This window comes from Rhagoletis zephyria, unplaced genomic scaffold, assembly GCF_001687245.7.
Source record: "Rhagoletis zephyria isolate East Lansing unplaced genomic scaffold, Rhagoletis_zephyria_1.1 Rzeph_scaffold_00876, whole genome shotgun sequence".
NCBI classification, from domain to species: domain Eukaryota; kingdom Metazoa; phylum Arthropoda; class Insecta; order Diptera; family Tephritidae; genus Rhagoletis; species Rhagoletis zephyria.
Genome location: NW_016157960.1, coordinates 79,243 through 96,494, shown reverse-complemented (window position 1 = coordinate 96,494; position 17,252 = coordinate 79,243). Strand labels below are relative to the sequence as shown.

Genomic DNA, 17,252 nt, shown 5'->3' with positions numbered 1-17,252 from the left:
GTACGAGATCAGACAAAACATAAATAATACTTATTACATTATTGATTAATTTTGGAATTCCTGTTGCGAACAAATGCATTAAAAGTAAAACAGAATAATAATAACACGGTAAGATAACTACATGATTTCCTGGGTGTCAGGGATGCTTGGGTGTTCTGGACTTCGCGCAAAAGGGAGAGTGTATAAAACTTTCTTGTTTTAATGTGTAGGAGACTTTGCCCATCTGATATCTTTGTCACCCAGTAAAAGATCTGGACCGGCGTGATATGAACGGTAAAACTACGGAGTCATACGTAAGTGCTGACACTCCTAATAATTTGCCAAATCTGAAAAGTATTTAGCCGTATATAATATAATATTTAATAACTTAAACAAAAGTTGCAATACATACCACGGACCTTCATTTAAATGTGTGCTATCGACATTAAATTATTGCATCCTACTTATATTGTTTCTATATGAAATATTTTCTGTAGTTTTCTTTATGATACATTTATCCAATAACACAAAAATTCTTTTGAACGAGGTGCCTATAGCTCCCCTGTAAATCGAAAGGAATACTCCTGGATTGCTCTCTTAGGAGACATAGCTTTTTGCTCGTAAGCGAGTAATAACGGAGTAAAAAACCGACAAATCTCAGTTATAGCTCCGAAATCATTCCTCAGCGAGTATACTTTTACTGCTCACTTCGGAGGTCTCCCGTTTGGCTCCTAAACGGGTAATAAATGAATACAAAGTCGACCAAAATCGTTTATTGCTCCAAAATCATGCCTCTGGGAGTATTCGTTTGTTGCTCGCTTAGGAGATCCCCTATTTGACTCCTAAGCGAGTTATAATGGAGTTCAAAACCGACAAATCTCTTCTATTGCTCCGAAATCAGGACAAATGGAGTACTCTTTTATCCCTCACATTGGGAGATCTCCCTTCAAGTTCTAGTGGNTAGAACGGAAGCTGGGTTAGGAATGATGAGGATAAGCAAATGCTTTCGCCTGCCATCTTTTAAAAGTCTTTAGACCCAATGAAGGCGCTCATCCTTCAAATATTTCAATACCCCCCAGTAGCCTTACCACAAATCCNAGTTTATAAAGAAAACTTCTAGTAAAACACTTTTTCTGGTCACATTGGCCCACTTGCAAATGTACAACCTTAAGAGTATGTAAAGCTGCCTTTACACGGGGGATATCTGTCGACTGGAAAATTGACTGAGAAATCGACCGGCCAAACACTTAAATTTTACGGTTGAATTGTCATTTACATGGGTCGATTTTGGTTGAACGACAAAAATCTACTAGAAAATTGAACCGTGTAAAGGCAGCTTAAGGTATATATCAGTTAGATGCGGTTTATACCGACTTTTCAAAGGCGTTTGACAGGTTTTCACACTCTATCTTAGTCAATAAACTTGCTGCTTTAGGTTTTCACTCCATTTTTTTAAATTGGATTAAATCTTACCTTAGTAATCGTCGCTGTGTTGTCAATGTCGATAATACATTATCGTATCCCTTTATCGCTTCCTCCGGGGTACCCCAAGGAAGCGTTTTGGGCCCCTTATTTTTCATTTTGTTTATAAATGATATAAGTAGTTGCTTTTCCCGTTCTAAATTTCTCCTATATGCGGACGATTTAAAAGTTTACTCCGTAATAAAGAGTCCGCTCGATTCACAGATACTTCAAGCAGAGCTTAATAATCTTAAATCGTGGTGTGACACCAATCGCTTGTCGTTGAACATTAATAAATGCTATCACGTCACCTACAGTAAACGTACCACAGTCTTTCACACTTCCTATCATTTTTCCAATTATTATTTAAAGTCCGTCCCGGAGATTAAGGACTTGGGAGTAATTTTTGACAGAAAATTTACATTCAGCAATCATATTAACTACATTGTCTCAAAGTCCTATGCAATGTTTGCATTTGTGCGACGGAACAGTTCCGAATTCTCTGACCCGTATACAATTAAATTGCTTTTCACTACAATTGTTAGATCTAGGTTAGAGTACGCCTCATTTATCTGGAGGCCATATCATGCATGTTACGTTAACCGCATTGAAAAAGTTCAAAAGGTGTTTATCAGGTTTGCTCTTCGAACCTTGCATTTTAATGAACCTATTCCTTCGTATCTTGCTAGATGTAAGCTCATTAATTTAAAATCGCTGGAAAATAGGAGATCGATTCCGTCACTATCTTTTGTATTTGATATTATTTCAGGACGGGTGGTTTTAATGCCCCACTTAGAAACTTACGTCATTTTGAGTAATTTCATATAGGCCCGGTAAAAACTGGTTATGCATTAAACGCTCCTATCACAAGAGCTCTATGCGATCTTAATCGCATCGAAAATTGTATTCATATTGATTTTACAGCTTGTAAAAACGACTTTTTGAATTTGTTATCTTCTATTTTGGATNCGAAAATTGTATTCATATTGATTTTACAGCTTGTAAAAAGGACTTTTTGAATTTGTTATCTTCTATTTGGGATTAATTTTGTAAATTTACTTTACTTTTCTTTTTAATAGTCTGTAAGAATATTTGATGTATTCATTGGCTAAATTAAACAAATAAACAAATAAAATAAACAAATATTGTCACACACATAAGTATATGCTTATATACATATTTGTGAATTTATAGCCTTTTTTTAAATTATCATTCCCATCTTTTTAGTTTACCTGTCTCATTTTAAGTATAAAATCCCGCAAATGCTGTGAAACGTAGTTACCTTGATCAAATGAAATGGTAGGCAAGAAGACATTTTGGTAGGTTTTTGAATGAGCTCTTGGTTGGAGAGAAAATTTTTCAGTGGAAACCCTGTTTCTTCTTCATTTCAACACTTGAGTGATTGAAAAGGTTCAGAAGGCGCCACAGCTCGGTAACTGTTGCGCAATATGTTGTGTGTACCTTCGACAGTTGAGTTTGACAGCTAGTGTATTAGGCGTCCAGAAACCGCATAACTACGCTCACTAATCACTGATTTGTTAACACTCATGTGATCTGGTACTCTGACCATACGTAAGTGGTCGGCATAGGTACATGTATACCTATATAGGATTTATATGAAAAAAAGTTCTTCGTGTACAACTCTGTACTTTTTTGTGTGTTGGTGAGTGTATGTGCCCACTGGGAAAATAGGTGGTGCTTACGAGGTAAGCCATGTTTTCTTTCAGTTTTTAGTACCAAAATTGTCATCATGGCCAATGTCATCTACTAGTAAAGCACAAAATGAACACCTCCAACGACACATTACGTTGTCAGTTGCAAAGTAACGTGCAACCGAAGTTATCTCCAAGCGCCGAACTACTCCGAGCGACTTCTCTGCATTACACGTAACTTACTTTGTAAAGCGGCTCAGAAGTATGTCTGATACCAAATGTACATTCTAAATTCCTAATTACATAAGGCGGCCATGCCTTTGTAAAAGTAAGGGACGTTCGGCAGGGAAATGGCAATGACTGCCAGGTGAAGAGTAAGTTGCTAATAAGGTATTATTACGTGCTCCTAATTCCCACTGGGTAAGTGCATTTGTGGGTGTATATGGATCTATATGTGTGTTAGACTTTTGTAAATTCAAAATTTGGTAAATGCAAAATACATACATATTTATGCAGAGAAAAACAATACCTTATGATATTTATTCTACACTAAATTGAGATCAAAAATAGGGTAATTGACTCGGTTTTTCCAAGCCGGTTTCCACCGGTTTTTGGATATCTATTGGCGGTTTTTTGAAGTCTTGATATTCGAATATCGAATAAACGGAATTTTTTCATCGAACAAACCGGTTATTTTTTATTTCATTCACATCTTGACCTCCCACTAAAAGTTTCGAGTTTTTGAGGTTTGCAAGGCTTTTTCCAGTTTAAGGGGAACCCCTAAATACATAGTTTTAAAATTATACCTTAGTTTATTTGGGGATGAACCTTATATCATATGTGATTCCAATAAATGAATGTTTGGCGCTAAAACGACAAAAATAGAGAAATCTATACTTTTACTCAACCTCCCAAAAAGCATTTTTCGGCGGGGTTTGCCATTGTCTGCCGAGGGGTGACCGTATTTGAAAAAACTTGCTTTGATGCTGCTGGGAACCATAAATCTCTCGTGATAGTGGCACTCGGATACGGAGACAAGAGCACTATTCAAAGCCGATTTTTATTCGTTTTACTTTTGATCTAAAAAAAAACTTTGTACTTATTTTGTCCTTTTCTAAATAAAAACTATCTCTACTGGTAATAGTTTTATTATAACTTTTGGTCATGACTTCATACGAACTGTATGAAAGTTATGTAAATTAAAACCGGTTTATTCGGATTTTTCTTAATTTCAAAATCGGGAACCGGTTTTTTCAAATTGCAATTTTTGGCCTAACTCGAAAACCGGTTTCGAAAAAAGGCGAATAATCGAACACCCTAATCAATAAGTAAGAGATATTATTAAAATCCAAAATATAAATACATGTTCCTTTTGAAAATGTTGAATTTAGTTTGACATGCAAACCGATAGTTTTCCACATAATTTGCTTGTATTTACCCATAGGTACAAATGTACGTATGCCGATCACTATTATCTATTTTTTGCAAACCCATCCAGATACCATTCCGTCCCATTTATTTGACTCAAACTTCAGAAATGGGTAAAAAATACATCAATAAAAGATAACAGGAACGGGGAAGCTGTTGATTGGTCTCTTGCAATTACAGGTGGGTTTGAAAAAGCGGCATGGGTACATTTGTACCTATCCGATGACATAAGTGTTAAACAACGTTAGCGCTCAACTGCTACGTAGCTATTGGGCACGTTCAGAAGGCGCCACAGCTCAGTAACTGTTGCGATTGCACCTTCTGAACGCGTTGTTGTGTGCTTCTTATCAACTGAAAACGTGCGTTTTAGATGATCGTAATATATTTCTGATCATTTGAGATAACATGTTGGTGTGTACCTTTGAGAGTATAATGTATCGGGCCGTTCAGAATACGCATAACGATCACTTATTTTTTAGCAACGGTTGCGCTCAACTGCTGCGCCTTCTGAACCTACCCATTACGAGAATATTCTATACTTATCTTGAATAATTTTATTCCCAAAAAAATTAATGTTTATGTATTTGTATTTTTTTCAGAATCGTCATCAGATGAGTATTTTTCTATGATTTTCAAGGAATTAGAGAATTCATTACTACTTTTAGATTTTAATACCGTATATAGTGTAGGTATTTATTTTCATTGCCTTTTTAAAACGAACTAAATTATTTCCTTTATATTTAGCTCTGTAAGAATTCAGATATCCTAAACCTGGAGGACGTCTTCAACTTTCTGTTGGGAAATATATTTAACTCTAATGTTGCTGTTCAGCGAACGTGCTTTTATATTTTAAGAGAATTAACAATATTTTTTGTTGCTGATGATTCTAAATATTACGACGCAATTAACAGCAAGCTGCATCTTGATGAGGGAAAACAACATTACTTACAACGTTTTGCAGCTCATCTAGCGTCTCAGGATATTTTCGTTGAAAAGCATATAACGGAGTTCAGGTAGAGATGTATACACAATGCATAATTAATAATATCGTTGTTTAAAGTACAAAACCGCGTAACTGACATTTGTTGCAAAAAATTGGATTTGCTCACCGAAGCCATTCGTGCTGAAATATACTAGCCAGAAATTCAATTGCTTTATAAAAGAGAAAAAATTTTAAATATGAGTGTTTTTACTCTACAAAATAATTTATATATATATATATATATATATGCGGTTTTGTAATATATGTATAATTAAATTGAAATCCTAAAGTTCTATTGATGATAGTTAAAATTAGACTTGAAATATGGCTAGGAATGTAAAACTTGGTTTGCGGGACTCCGGAGTTGTGGAATAGCCGCTACATTAGAAACAAGGGTGCTCAATGCTTTTTGTAACCCAGTACAACGGCCATTTAAGGCCTCAACCAAACTATTCTCCAACGTTAATTTTCATACGTCTATCACTTATAATTTTTTTTTGAGAGGATTAAAGCTTTGTGCCTGAATTTTTTATTATTGTACATGAAATATTCAGTTTCTTAAGCCTCCGCCTATTTTCTTGGTAATAATAAAAAATTGTTTGCTTTGTGCCAGGCAAGAATCAGGTTTCAAAATGGCTGCTTTTTGATGAAAAAGTAGATATAAATTTTGTCGAAGTGGAGCAAAATACTCTTAAGCATTGACTTACGTATGAATGTATACCAATGCCCGCCAAACACTTTCCTGGGAAACGAACTACATTCGGCTTTTCACATGTACACAATCGGCTTCTTACACGTATACAATCCGAACGTCAACAGGGAGAGTAGAAGAGCACCAAATTTTATTTAGTTGCATGCAAACATTAGTCGAAGCAGGTTGATGTCGCATTATTGTTGAATAAAGTAGGTACACTGAGTAAATTTTGTAATTTGTAGTAGGAGTAGAAATACTTCATTTTATTCAGATCCTGAATTAGAAACGCTTTGTGAAATTCAAACAAGCTTTAAAATTAAAATAAATAAAATATTATAGACACCAACAATAAATGTTGTCTTAAAACATATTGTTTAGTTCTAAGTGTTATGCAGACACAACATTTATTGCTGTAGCTTATTTTAATTTTAATTTTAAAATTTGTTTGAATTTCTCAAAGCTTTTCTTTTAATAACACTGTACAGCACTCGGCTGGGTATTGAACCAAACCAACTTTTTTTAAGAGATTGAGTTATAAGTAAAAAAAGTAAGTTCTCCGTTTTTCGAAGTTAGCCTCCGAAATCGAACTTCGAAGGCCCATGTCTCGATTTCGGAGGCTAACTTCGAAAAACGGAGAAATTACTTTTTTACTTATGATTCAATCTCTTAAAAAAAATTGGTTTGGTGCAATACCTAGAAAAAAAGTTGATTTTGCCGTACAGTGTAATCAGAGTGCTCGAAGAACGTTAACTTTTTTGCTTAAAAATCCTCATTTAAACTATCCCAAAAAAATTAAATACATAACAGATTTTACCAACTTTTTACTTACTTAAATCCGTTAACTTTCTTTCTATGTTTTGTAGCTCTAAAAAATATCGCCCAATGAAAAAATGGTAAAAAACATACAGAAGTTGTTATGATAAGTAATACAACACAGAATTATTGAACCGTGCTTTACCACAAACACATTCTCATTTTTAGCTAGCACTGATGTATAACCACTACAGTAAGAACATTCTTTGGTTGCTGTTCCACTGTTTTACCAAAAATTGTAAATTTCAACTCCTAAGTCCCGCAAACCGAGTTTTACATTCCCTGAAGATCGTAAGATTTGTATAATTTAACTATGTATATACTTAAATATAAACAAAAAGCTAACGCTACGAGCTTTTTACATTTTACACTTTCTGTTTACCCAGACGCATTCAGGGGTATTTTATGTAATAAAACCGGCGAAAAGACATTATTACAAACTTTGACATAATTATCTTTACATTAAGGCTGTTCTAGTTTATATGGGAAAATTCAAAAATGCGTTTTTTGTTGAGCGCCGACCAGATATTTTTTCCTTTTTATTAGAAAGACTTATAGCAAGTTTTAAAGAATTTTAAGTCAATCGATTTGACGTTTGATAGAAGCGGAAATTGCTTAAAGTCGTCAAAGCCCATGTCTCTTTTTAACTCTATTAAAAAACACAAAATTTTTTTTTATAAATTTCGAATTTTATTGCTGTGTCAGCAAAAATTACTTAAGCTCGGCGATTTTTTTTTTGGTCAAGAAGTGAAAGTGATTAGAGTGAAATAATTAATGTGAACAAGATGGGAAATAAATACAAAAAAAAAAGTTGTATTGATTAATAAGACAGTGTTACAGCTTACAATCAAATCATGGAATGGGACGATGATACTCAGTTTGATGACGGCAACAGGAAAACTATACAAGAGCATTATGCATGTACCATGTTTTGAGCAAGCCAAAAGCCCAGATTTTTCAAAACCACCTACAAAACGTGGTCGAAGAAATTTTACAATGCAAAGGTATTGGACGTGGAGAACAGAACGAGAAGAAGGATGACATTAGAAGGGTTGCGCATACAAAAAAAAAAATAACTGAAGCAATGAACTTCAAAGAAGACGTAGATAATATAAACTGTGCATATGCGACTGCAATTACACACAATGTCTGAGGTTTGACGATGAAGGATGTGCAGTGTTCTTTAACGTGTCTTAATGTTTTTAAATATGTTTAATTTATGTTGTGATAATTTTATTGCTTAATATTAAAGTAAGTGTAATTAGTGTTAAATTATTTTGTATTGTCTTATTTGCTCCTTGTAATAATTATTCGTTCTTATTATGTTTTTCGTATTTATAAATATATAGACTCCCTGAAGAAGACGCGAATATGCGTCGAAACGCGTTTTATTCAATATAACCGGCCAAAAAGCTCCAAACCCAATAGCATTGAATTTTTAACCTTGGCCCACGGAAAATAATTCTAAATTGATCGGAACAACAAATACGAAAAACACAAAGCAGCACAATGAAACACTTTTTTCAACATATTAAATATAAGTACGACATGGACATCTGTTACCCCATCAAACAATACGGCAAAAACCACAAAATACTTGCGAAACAACAACAACGGCTTAAATTTCTACTGAAATGTAAAGCAAAATTATACAGGGTTTCAAATTCGACAAAACTAGGAAGGAAATGCTAATGATTGAAAAACAGTTCTTAACTAAAATTCTCAGTTTGGAGATAAAAGAGGCTAATATACAAATAAAAATCGGTAATGACACCATAAGACAAATTAAGAAAAAATTACGCGAAATTCTGGAAGATAATGAATCAATTCAGTAGTCGAAATCAGAGTTCGTAGAGCGCTCAAAATTCGCTCTTGCTCTTTCGAGTTATCACTCAAAAAAACAAAAGCCATGAAAAATATTTTTAGAGTAAATCGTTGAAAGCAACGCTCTTGCATACACTGCTCAAACACTTGTATTACTCATTCGTTCGTATACAAAGAGTGCTTATCGTTGTGAGAACATCTGCACTGTTTGCATAGCCCGCGTTTTGCTACTCATGCGCTCTATATTTGAGCTGAATAGTATTTGAATTTATCAATGATAAGTATTTTGATGTGATATTCTTTCGTTATTTAAATTTGTCAATGATAAATATATCGATGTGAAACCTGAACACTTAGCCAAACGAAACACAAAGTCTACCCAAATTTTTTCCTTTATTGAATAAAAATAACACATTTGCAGAAAGTTTTTCATGGTAATTTTTTTGGTAAATTTTTTATAAACATTGAGCTCATTCTACAACAAAAACATGTTAATCGAAAATTTCGAACTTTGAGCAAAATTAAAGAAAATTCAAAAATTGTTCATCAAAATTTCAAACTTAGCTTAAAAAACAACACATTTGCGGAAATATTCTACAAAAAAAGTAAGGGTAATCACAATCCGGTGCATATGGTCTTGCATGTGCATATTTCGGTGCATTTGAAAATTTTATGCTTGCTACTATGGCAACCGTTCGCATTTTATTGTTGTGAATTTGCAAATGCATCGAAATATGCACACCCAAGACCATAAGAACCGTATTCTTATTAATATTAATTTAAATTAAAATTTCAATGTTTGGACAAAATTAAAGAAAATTCAGCAATTTTTCAGTAAACAAACTTAACTTGAAAATGGCACATTTGCAGGAATACAGTAACCAGCAAAAGTATTTTGGCATTGATTTTTATTACGATTTTCAAAAGGTTTTTCAAAGTATATTTTTTCGTTAATTTTCTATAAAGCTAGGGCTCATTATACAACAAAAACCATGTAAATCAAAATTGTAACCCTTGGAAAAACTTACGGAAAATTCAGCAAATTCGCATCACGATTTCAAACTTTTCAATCATAATTTTTAAACAGAATCCGAACACGTAGTTTTATAGCCCCCTCGATTTTAATATAAAAAAGTAAACGTTTTAAGTGGCTAAAATTCGCGTTGACTTTCCATACTTTTTTTGCTCACGGTATATTTAAAAAATGGAAGAAAATGCTCAACACCGTCAGCAAAAAAATTATGGAAAGTCAACGTGTTCGGATTCGGTTTACAAATTATGATTGAAAAGTTTGAAATCTTGATGCGAATTCGCTGAATTTTTCGTAAGTTTTTCCACGGGTTACAATTTTGATTTAAATGTTTTTTGTTGTTTAATGAGCCCTATATTTATAAAAAATTTACGAAGAAAATTTAACATGAAAAACCTTCTGAATATATCGTAATAAAAATCAATGTCACAATACTTTTGACAGTGACTGTATGTACTTGTAGATAAAAAATTCAATGAATTCATTAGTTAAAACTGAACGTCGCTCGCTACGTCTAGATTTATATTTTTAAATAAATTTTCATTTAATTTGATAAAAAGTAAATTGTTAAGATTTTCAGAGCTCAGCCTGGAACGATGTTTTGTTAATATTAAAGATAGAGCACTAAATGCTCGCTCTACGGAAGTTTGGCTGCTTGGCACAGATAAAATTATTTGTGACAGCTTACTTAGAGTTGGTTCAGGAATTTGCAAATTTTTCCAATAGTTGATTATGTCAGTGTTGAAAGGCATTTTACTTTGATGAGCCAAACCTTCAAGTTTTTGGCGAAGCGATTGTATATTTTGTGACACTTGAACACTTTGTTGCGTTATTGAATTGGCTTTTCTTTCAAGCAAATCATACTTATCGTCGAAAACTTGGACCTGCTCAGCATGATCGATTTCCGAATCACTACCGATTTCAGTGCATCCCTCCAAACTACTCAAAATTGCGCTTGTGTTAATTATATGTGTCTGCAAATATAAACAAATTTAAACAATTTAAAACAAATATTTAACAGGCTGGTCACAAAACATGTTTCATTATAAAGGGCGTAAAATGTATATCAAATTAACTTGAAGGTTAGTTTTAAGTTGGAAAAAGGGACTGATGAGGGGTACTTTCAGCTTACCACTGCTTGCTTTTTTTGTATTTCATTCAAAAACGGTGAGTCCATATAATTGAATCTGCGATCCATATACAAAGCAGCATTAAATGCATTATTTTCCAATAATTTAGTTTTTCTTGATTGCATAGATTGCAGTAAATGTATCGCAAACTCGTTGCTCTGGATATTTTCCAGTTGTGCCTCGCAAAGTAGCCAGTCTCGGTAAAAGTCACCGATAGTATAACTATCTGTTTGTAAACTTTTGGTACATTCAGAAACTGGCTTGAAAGCGTACACAAAGTTTTGAATAAAGTCCCAATTTACTTCACAACAAATCGCATGGTCATTTACAAACGTTCTCAGATCTAACAGAGAAGTAAGCATGTCGAATGTGGAATTCCAGCGAGTTGCATTATCTAGTGTAGGCATCCGAATGTCTTCATCAACATAGTTATTACGAATAATTTTTCGTAGTGAACGTGTTGCTTCTCTGCATACCGCCAACTCATTTTTATGGGTTTTGTATACATCATGTGCGCATAATTGTAGCGTGTGTACGGCGCATCTCACTACTGACATGACCGAGCTAAGTCTGTTATGAATTTCTTCATATTCGTCGCACTCTACATTGTCCTGCTCTTGCAGCAACTCCGAAGTTTTGATGACATTTGACCCATTATCAGTAGTTGAGGAATAGATCTGTGTTGCTTTTATGTCAAACTTATTTAAGCAATTTAGAATTTCTTCCTTTAGAAAGGACGCCGTATGTCGCTTTTTCAACTCTACCATGCCTAGAGTGAAAATTTCTATTTTAAAATTTTGTATAATCTGTATATTCACTCCTAAAACACTTTTATCGAGCCTTGATGCAATGTCTAATTTTATGCACACCATTTTGTTTTCCAATAATTCTTTTAAATGGTTTCTCATGAGTCCGGCACACAAATCGAGCTTACTTACAATGTTTCTTGAATTAACTTTTATGTTAAAAGCACTTTCATATGGTTTTATAAGTTTTTGAAAATATTCTTCGTCATCGAAAAGCCGAAATGGTATAGCTTTCACAGTAACTAGCCCCACACAGCACTTTATGAATTCGTGCTGTTTCAGTTCAATTTTTATTTTGTTTGCACTTTTTGCGGACGGATTGTTTCCAAAGTTTCGTTTATGCACTGTGCTATAATGCCTTTTAATATTGTGAAGCACTTGACCCTTGAACTTTTTTGAACATTCAAGGCACGTCGATTCATTTGTCTCTTCATTATATGACACATATTTGCTTTTATCAATGTTAGAAAATCTTCCCATTTTGAACCCTTTTTATGCTACACTAAACGCGCGAAACTTCTACAAATGAAAATTTGCCAAAAAAATGCTTCAATAAAAACAAACGGTAAACGAAAATCAAAACAATCTCCAAACTCCGAAAATACTCCAATAGAAACGAGTGATAAAAAAAATTATGCTATCAAAATAAAACTCATTGAGCATGTATAATTATAACTACCATTGAAAAGAGTTAACTATTTTCAAATAATCTGAGCGAAGGAGAATAATCGAGTCGAAACTAAAAGCATCTGATGCTTTTAAAGAGCGCATGTTGTGAGAGTAACGAAGGAGAAATACAAATAAACGATTTGTTCGCTCATTCGGAGATTGACGAATGCTCGCTCGTTTGTTTTTCAGCAGCAATGAAATAAACAAAACTAAACGCTTTGAGTTGAGTTGTATTGAGGCGAGTGAGAGATATTTCTCTCGTCAATGAAAAGTATTTACGAACTCGGTTCGGAGGATGCATCAGACTAGGCCGAGCATACTTTGAAGTGCCATCTAATCAAAACTTAAGAAAGTTCAATTACATGGCAGTTGAGAAGTGCATGTGCAAAAATTTCATAAATTGGAAATGTTTTCACATGCAGCAGTACATAGCATGTATTTAGGCGCCTGGTGTTAGCAGACGCGCCTAAACACTGGAAACTTCGAACCAGTCGAATTTCTTAAAATAACGAAAGGGCAAATACAAATGGAAATGTGCCGTTTAAATTATAAGAATAGCAATGTGTGATAAACTATGAGAAAGAACGTGAAAGCGCAAAGAAGACAACAATACGTAACACGGTCAAAAGCGGGAAAAGATAACAAAAATAAAAACGAAAGTGAAGATAACGCTGTGATCGAAGTAGAAAGTGACAATAATAACAAGTGCGAAAACATGGAGGCTAGAATCGAAGAAAATAGTAAAAGATTACACGACATAATTCAATTGCTTACTCTAAAAATTCAAGCTGACGAAATCCGTCAAAATGAGCGCAAAATCGCCGCAAAAAATTTCGCGAAAGTTGTGCCTAATTTTGATGGGCAAAGTGTGCCGGTGGAACGTTGGCTGACTAACTTTGAGCAAAACGCGACCGCGTATAACCTAACTGAGCAACAAAAATATGTGCAAGCTCGCGGAAAAATGACACAGACGGCACAACTACATCTCGAATCGGTGTTTGTAAGTACATATGAAGAGCTAAAGAATGAGCTATTAAAAGAATTTAAACGTACGTTTGCAAGTGCCGAAATACATAAGAAGTTAAGAGAAAGAAGAAAAAAAAGTAAACATGAAAAAATAGCAGCGTTAGGTGAAGTTGTGAGTGAATCTGTCATACGTTACGTTGTTGACGGATTGAATGTCAAAAGCGAATGCAAATACAGTATGTACGGCTGCAAATCGTACCATGAGCTTTACGAAAAATATGATGTACTTGAGTATATGAACGATAACGAAAAGAGATATAAACAATACGGTCCTGTAAAAAGAAGTACACAGAGTGAAAAAATAACTCGTTGTTTTAGTTGTGGGTCCTCAGACCATTTGAAAAAGGACTGTAAAACTGATACTAAATGTTTCAAATATAATGGAGCTGGACATATCTCTAAAAACTGCCCGCAGCTTTCAATAAATATTAAATATTGATTAAGGGCAATAAAAGGCGTAAGACTATTACGCTCAATAAAAAGGAAATTTAATGTCTAGTCGATACTGGTTCGGATGTCACCTTAATAAAAAACTGTGTGTACAAGACGATAAAACACGTTGATCTACAGAAATGTTATACGATACTAAGTGGGCTTGGTAACAATAAAACTGTGCCGATCGGTGCCTTCGTTGGTGAGGTGCGGGTTAACGGGGTAGAAACTCATCACAAATCGTGATGTGACGTGCCTGACAATGCAATTCTGTATGACGCTTTACTGGGGTTTGATTTTGCATCTAATTTCTGCTTAACGCTCGATGAGAGTGGCTTCAAATTCACGAAAACGATAGGGCAAGAGGGTTTGATACATCGAGTGAACTAATGGTCTACAATGTCTCGGAAAATAAAGTAGAAATCAACGCACCGCAGCAGTTCCAGTCGCTAATACGATCGATAATTAATGATTACAAACCAACGTAAAGCAATGTTGAGTGTTCTGTGTTCTTGAAAATAGTTCCAGATGGTCAGATTACTCCGTTTCGTCAGCAGCCAAGTCGTCATCCACCTGTTGAATGTGATGCCATAAAAGAACAAGTTGACGAATGGCTGGAAAATGGTGTGGTACGCAAATCAACATCTAACTTCGCTAGTAGAGTGGTAGACAGCACGTACAGACTGTGCGTTGATTTTCGGCAGTTAAACAGCAGCAACAGTGCTAAAAGACTGCTTCCCAGTACCCCTCATTGAAGACGTGCTCGAAAAGCTTCAAGCGGCAAAAGGGTTCATTGTTATGGACCTGAAAAACAGCTTTTTCCATGTACCCATTGACGAGCCAAGTAGCAATTTTACGGCATTTATCACAAAGCAGGGCCTTTACGAGTTCAACAAAGCCCCGTTTGGGTTTTGCAATTCCCCTGCTGCGTTTGTAAGATTTATCACTTACGTTTTCCAAAATCTCGTTGACCAAGATGTGATGCAGATTTATGTGGATGACATTATCATCTACGCACAAACGTCTGAAGAATGTATCACCAAGCTGAAGCAAGTACTGTCAGTGGCGTCCAAGTACAACCTAAACATCAAACGGAAGAAGTGGCATTTTTAGGAGAGCAAGATCGACTTTCTCGGTCATACAATAGAGGGTGGCAAAATTTGGCCAGGCCAAGATTAACCGGATTTTTCCGAAAATTTATAAAAGGGTATGCACAGATAGCACGGCCACTGACAAACTTGTAAAAAAAGGATGTGCCTTTTAAAATCGGAGTTGGCGAACTGAAAGCAATCAGTCAGTTGAAGAATGCATTATGTGCTGAACCAGTTTTAAGAATTTATTGTAGAAATGCTCCTACGGAATTACATACTGATGCCTCGAAAGGCGGTTTCGGTGCGACGCTGTTGCAGAAGTTCGATGGATGCTTGCATCCCATACTTTACTGGAGCAAGAAAACGACGCCTAGTGATGCTAACCGCCACAGCCATGTTATAGAGGTCAAAGCAGCCTACCTTGCCATCGAGAAATTCCGAAGTTACCTCCTGGGTGTTAACTTTACGCTCGTCACCGATTGTTCCGCGTTTACACACCATTAAAAAGAAGGACGTACCACGAGAGGTTGCCAGATGGAGTTTGTACCTACAAGATTTCAACTTTCGAGTTGAACACCGTGTTGCAAATAAGTTGAAACACGTAGATTGCTTGAGTCGCTTTCCAAACGTGCTGGCCATCGGTTCGCAGATTTCAGCCCGCTTAAAAAGTGCTCAGCGAAAAGACAGTTTCACCAACGCTATTTTAGAAGTTCTTAAAAGTCGTCCTTATGATGGGTTTAACGTTAAGGGAGATATTTTGTATAAAAGCGTGAATGGTTCATCTTATATATATATATATATATATATAATATCCCCTATAACGAAAGTTTCTTGAATTAAATCGTTCATAACTAGTTATAAACCACGTCATCAGCAAAGGCTTGGCCTACATGGCTGTCCTACTTTCTCCTCCTCCCTGTTACCTATGTGATGATATTATTCTTATCAATATCCATTATGACGAAGACTTTGTGTCACTGGCTCTTAGACTAATAGGAAAGTAAAAATAAAACATATCGAGCCCTAACCGCCAAAAGGGCGTAAGCGACAAAAAGCAAATTTTTCAGTAGGTGTTTTTTTTTTATTAACACGGAAAGTTACGTTTCTTGTTAGATATATAATACTGGTGGTTTTGTTTGCCCATCTTTAATGAAACAGGGGATTTTGTCGCTTACGCCCTTTTTGCTGTCACAAAAAAGGCTACAGCACGCAATTGCGGCGGTTAAGCCAAAAGATATATTAAAAAACCCTTTTTTGGCATTAACAAAAACCATTTGCCTTTAACTCATTTCTTTTATTCTTGTTATTAAGAAAACAACTCTTCAACACAAATACATATGTTATTGATTAAAATTCTAGTTCTCTATAAAAACTAATACTGATTTCTTTTTTTATTTTTAATATTTTTATTGAGCTTCGTACCACGATTGATTATTAGGAAAAATTGAAAAAGCAACAAAGTCTAAGCGGTAGAAGTTATAGCACTATTTCGGAGATCACCACATCTCCTCATCAGACTTCTTTTTTCTAGACTTCAGCAGGGATCGAACCTGCGAATTCGATGTTCAAAGTCAGAAGCGTTAACCACTGAGCTATGTACATCCCGTAAACTCTTGTTGCTAATTCATTTTCCTTATTCAACCAACTACTATCAAGTGCAGCTGATTTGCCGCTATTTAAACTCGACAGCGTGGTTGTTGTTGTCAATTCTATACATCCATTTGCTTATTTCCTTTTTTGTTTAGTTTCAGGCAGGCTCTTCCTAAACTCATGGTGGAATTATACAAGGTGTTGTACGTAGTGACAGCTCATGTCGACGGCTCCCTTACAAAAGGTTGTAATATGGAAGCACGAGAGAAACGGGAAGAAAAAAAGCCCGCTTTGCGAAGTAGTACGAAATTTGGTACTATTTTTCATATCAAATTTTGCATATAAATAGTTACAAACACTGTAATTATTACAAAAATGTAGGTTTATTACATTTTCTTACTTTTACTGTGATACATATTTGAATTATCTAATTCCCTAAATTAAAGTGGAATCTGATTTTTTTAACCAGTGACCACCCTGGGAGGTTGCTAAAAATAAAGCGTTTTCAAAACCATTTCCGATGCCCATATTGCAGCAATGCATTTAATCTTCCAACCTAGATACGAACACGTAAGTATGCGTCCTCCTACAATCGGACCACGGCAACATGGAGTCTATCGATGTCAAACGTTACGTTTCTTGTTT

General features: G+C 35.0%; 2 protein-coding genes across 2 annotated transcripts in view; one reads left to right on the top strand and one right to left on the bottom strand.

Moving 5' to 3' along the window:
* Positions 1–17,252, top strand: part of Ltn1 (E3 ubiquitin-protein ligase listerin) — a gene marked incomplete at its 5' end in the record, with an annotated part of 154,912 nt that overhangs the window by 80,111 nt on the left and 57,549 nt on the right. The window contains 2 exons of the mRNA XM_017614667.1: positions 5,120–5,205; positions 5,265–5,533. Of these exons, the coding sequence (XP_017470156.1) occupies positions 5,120–5,205; positions 5,265–5,533 (355 nt within the window). The remainder of the gene's footprint in view (positions 1–5,119; positions 5,206–5,264; positions 5,534–17,252) is intronic.
* On the bottom strand, positions 9,424–12,376 carry LOC108361893 (zinc finger BED domain-containing protein RICESLEEPER 3-like). The gene is made up of 2 exons (XM_017614668.1): positions 10,996–12,376; positions 9,424–10,837 (listed from the first exon to the last, which is right to left on the bottom strand). The coding sequence occupies exons 1-2, from the start codon at positions 12,277–12,279 to the stop codon at positions 10,352–10,354; spliced, it is 1,770 nt and encodes a 589-aa protein (XP_017470157.1). The 5' UTR covers positions 12,280–12,376; the 3' UTR covers positions 9,424–10,351.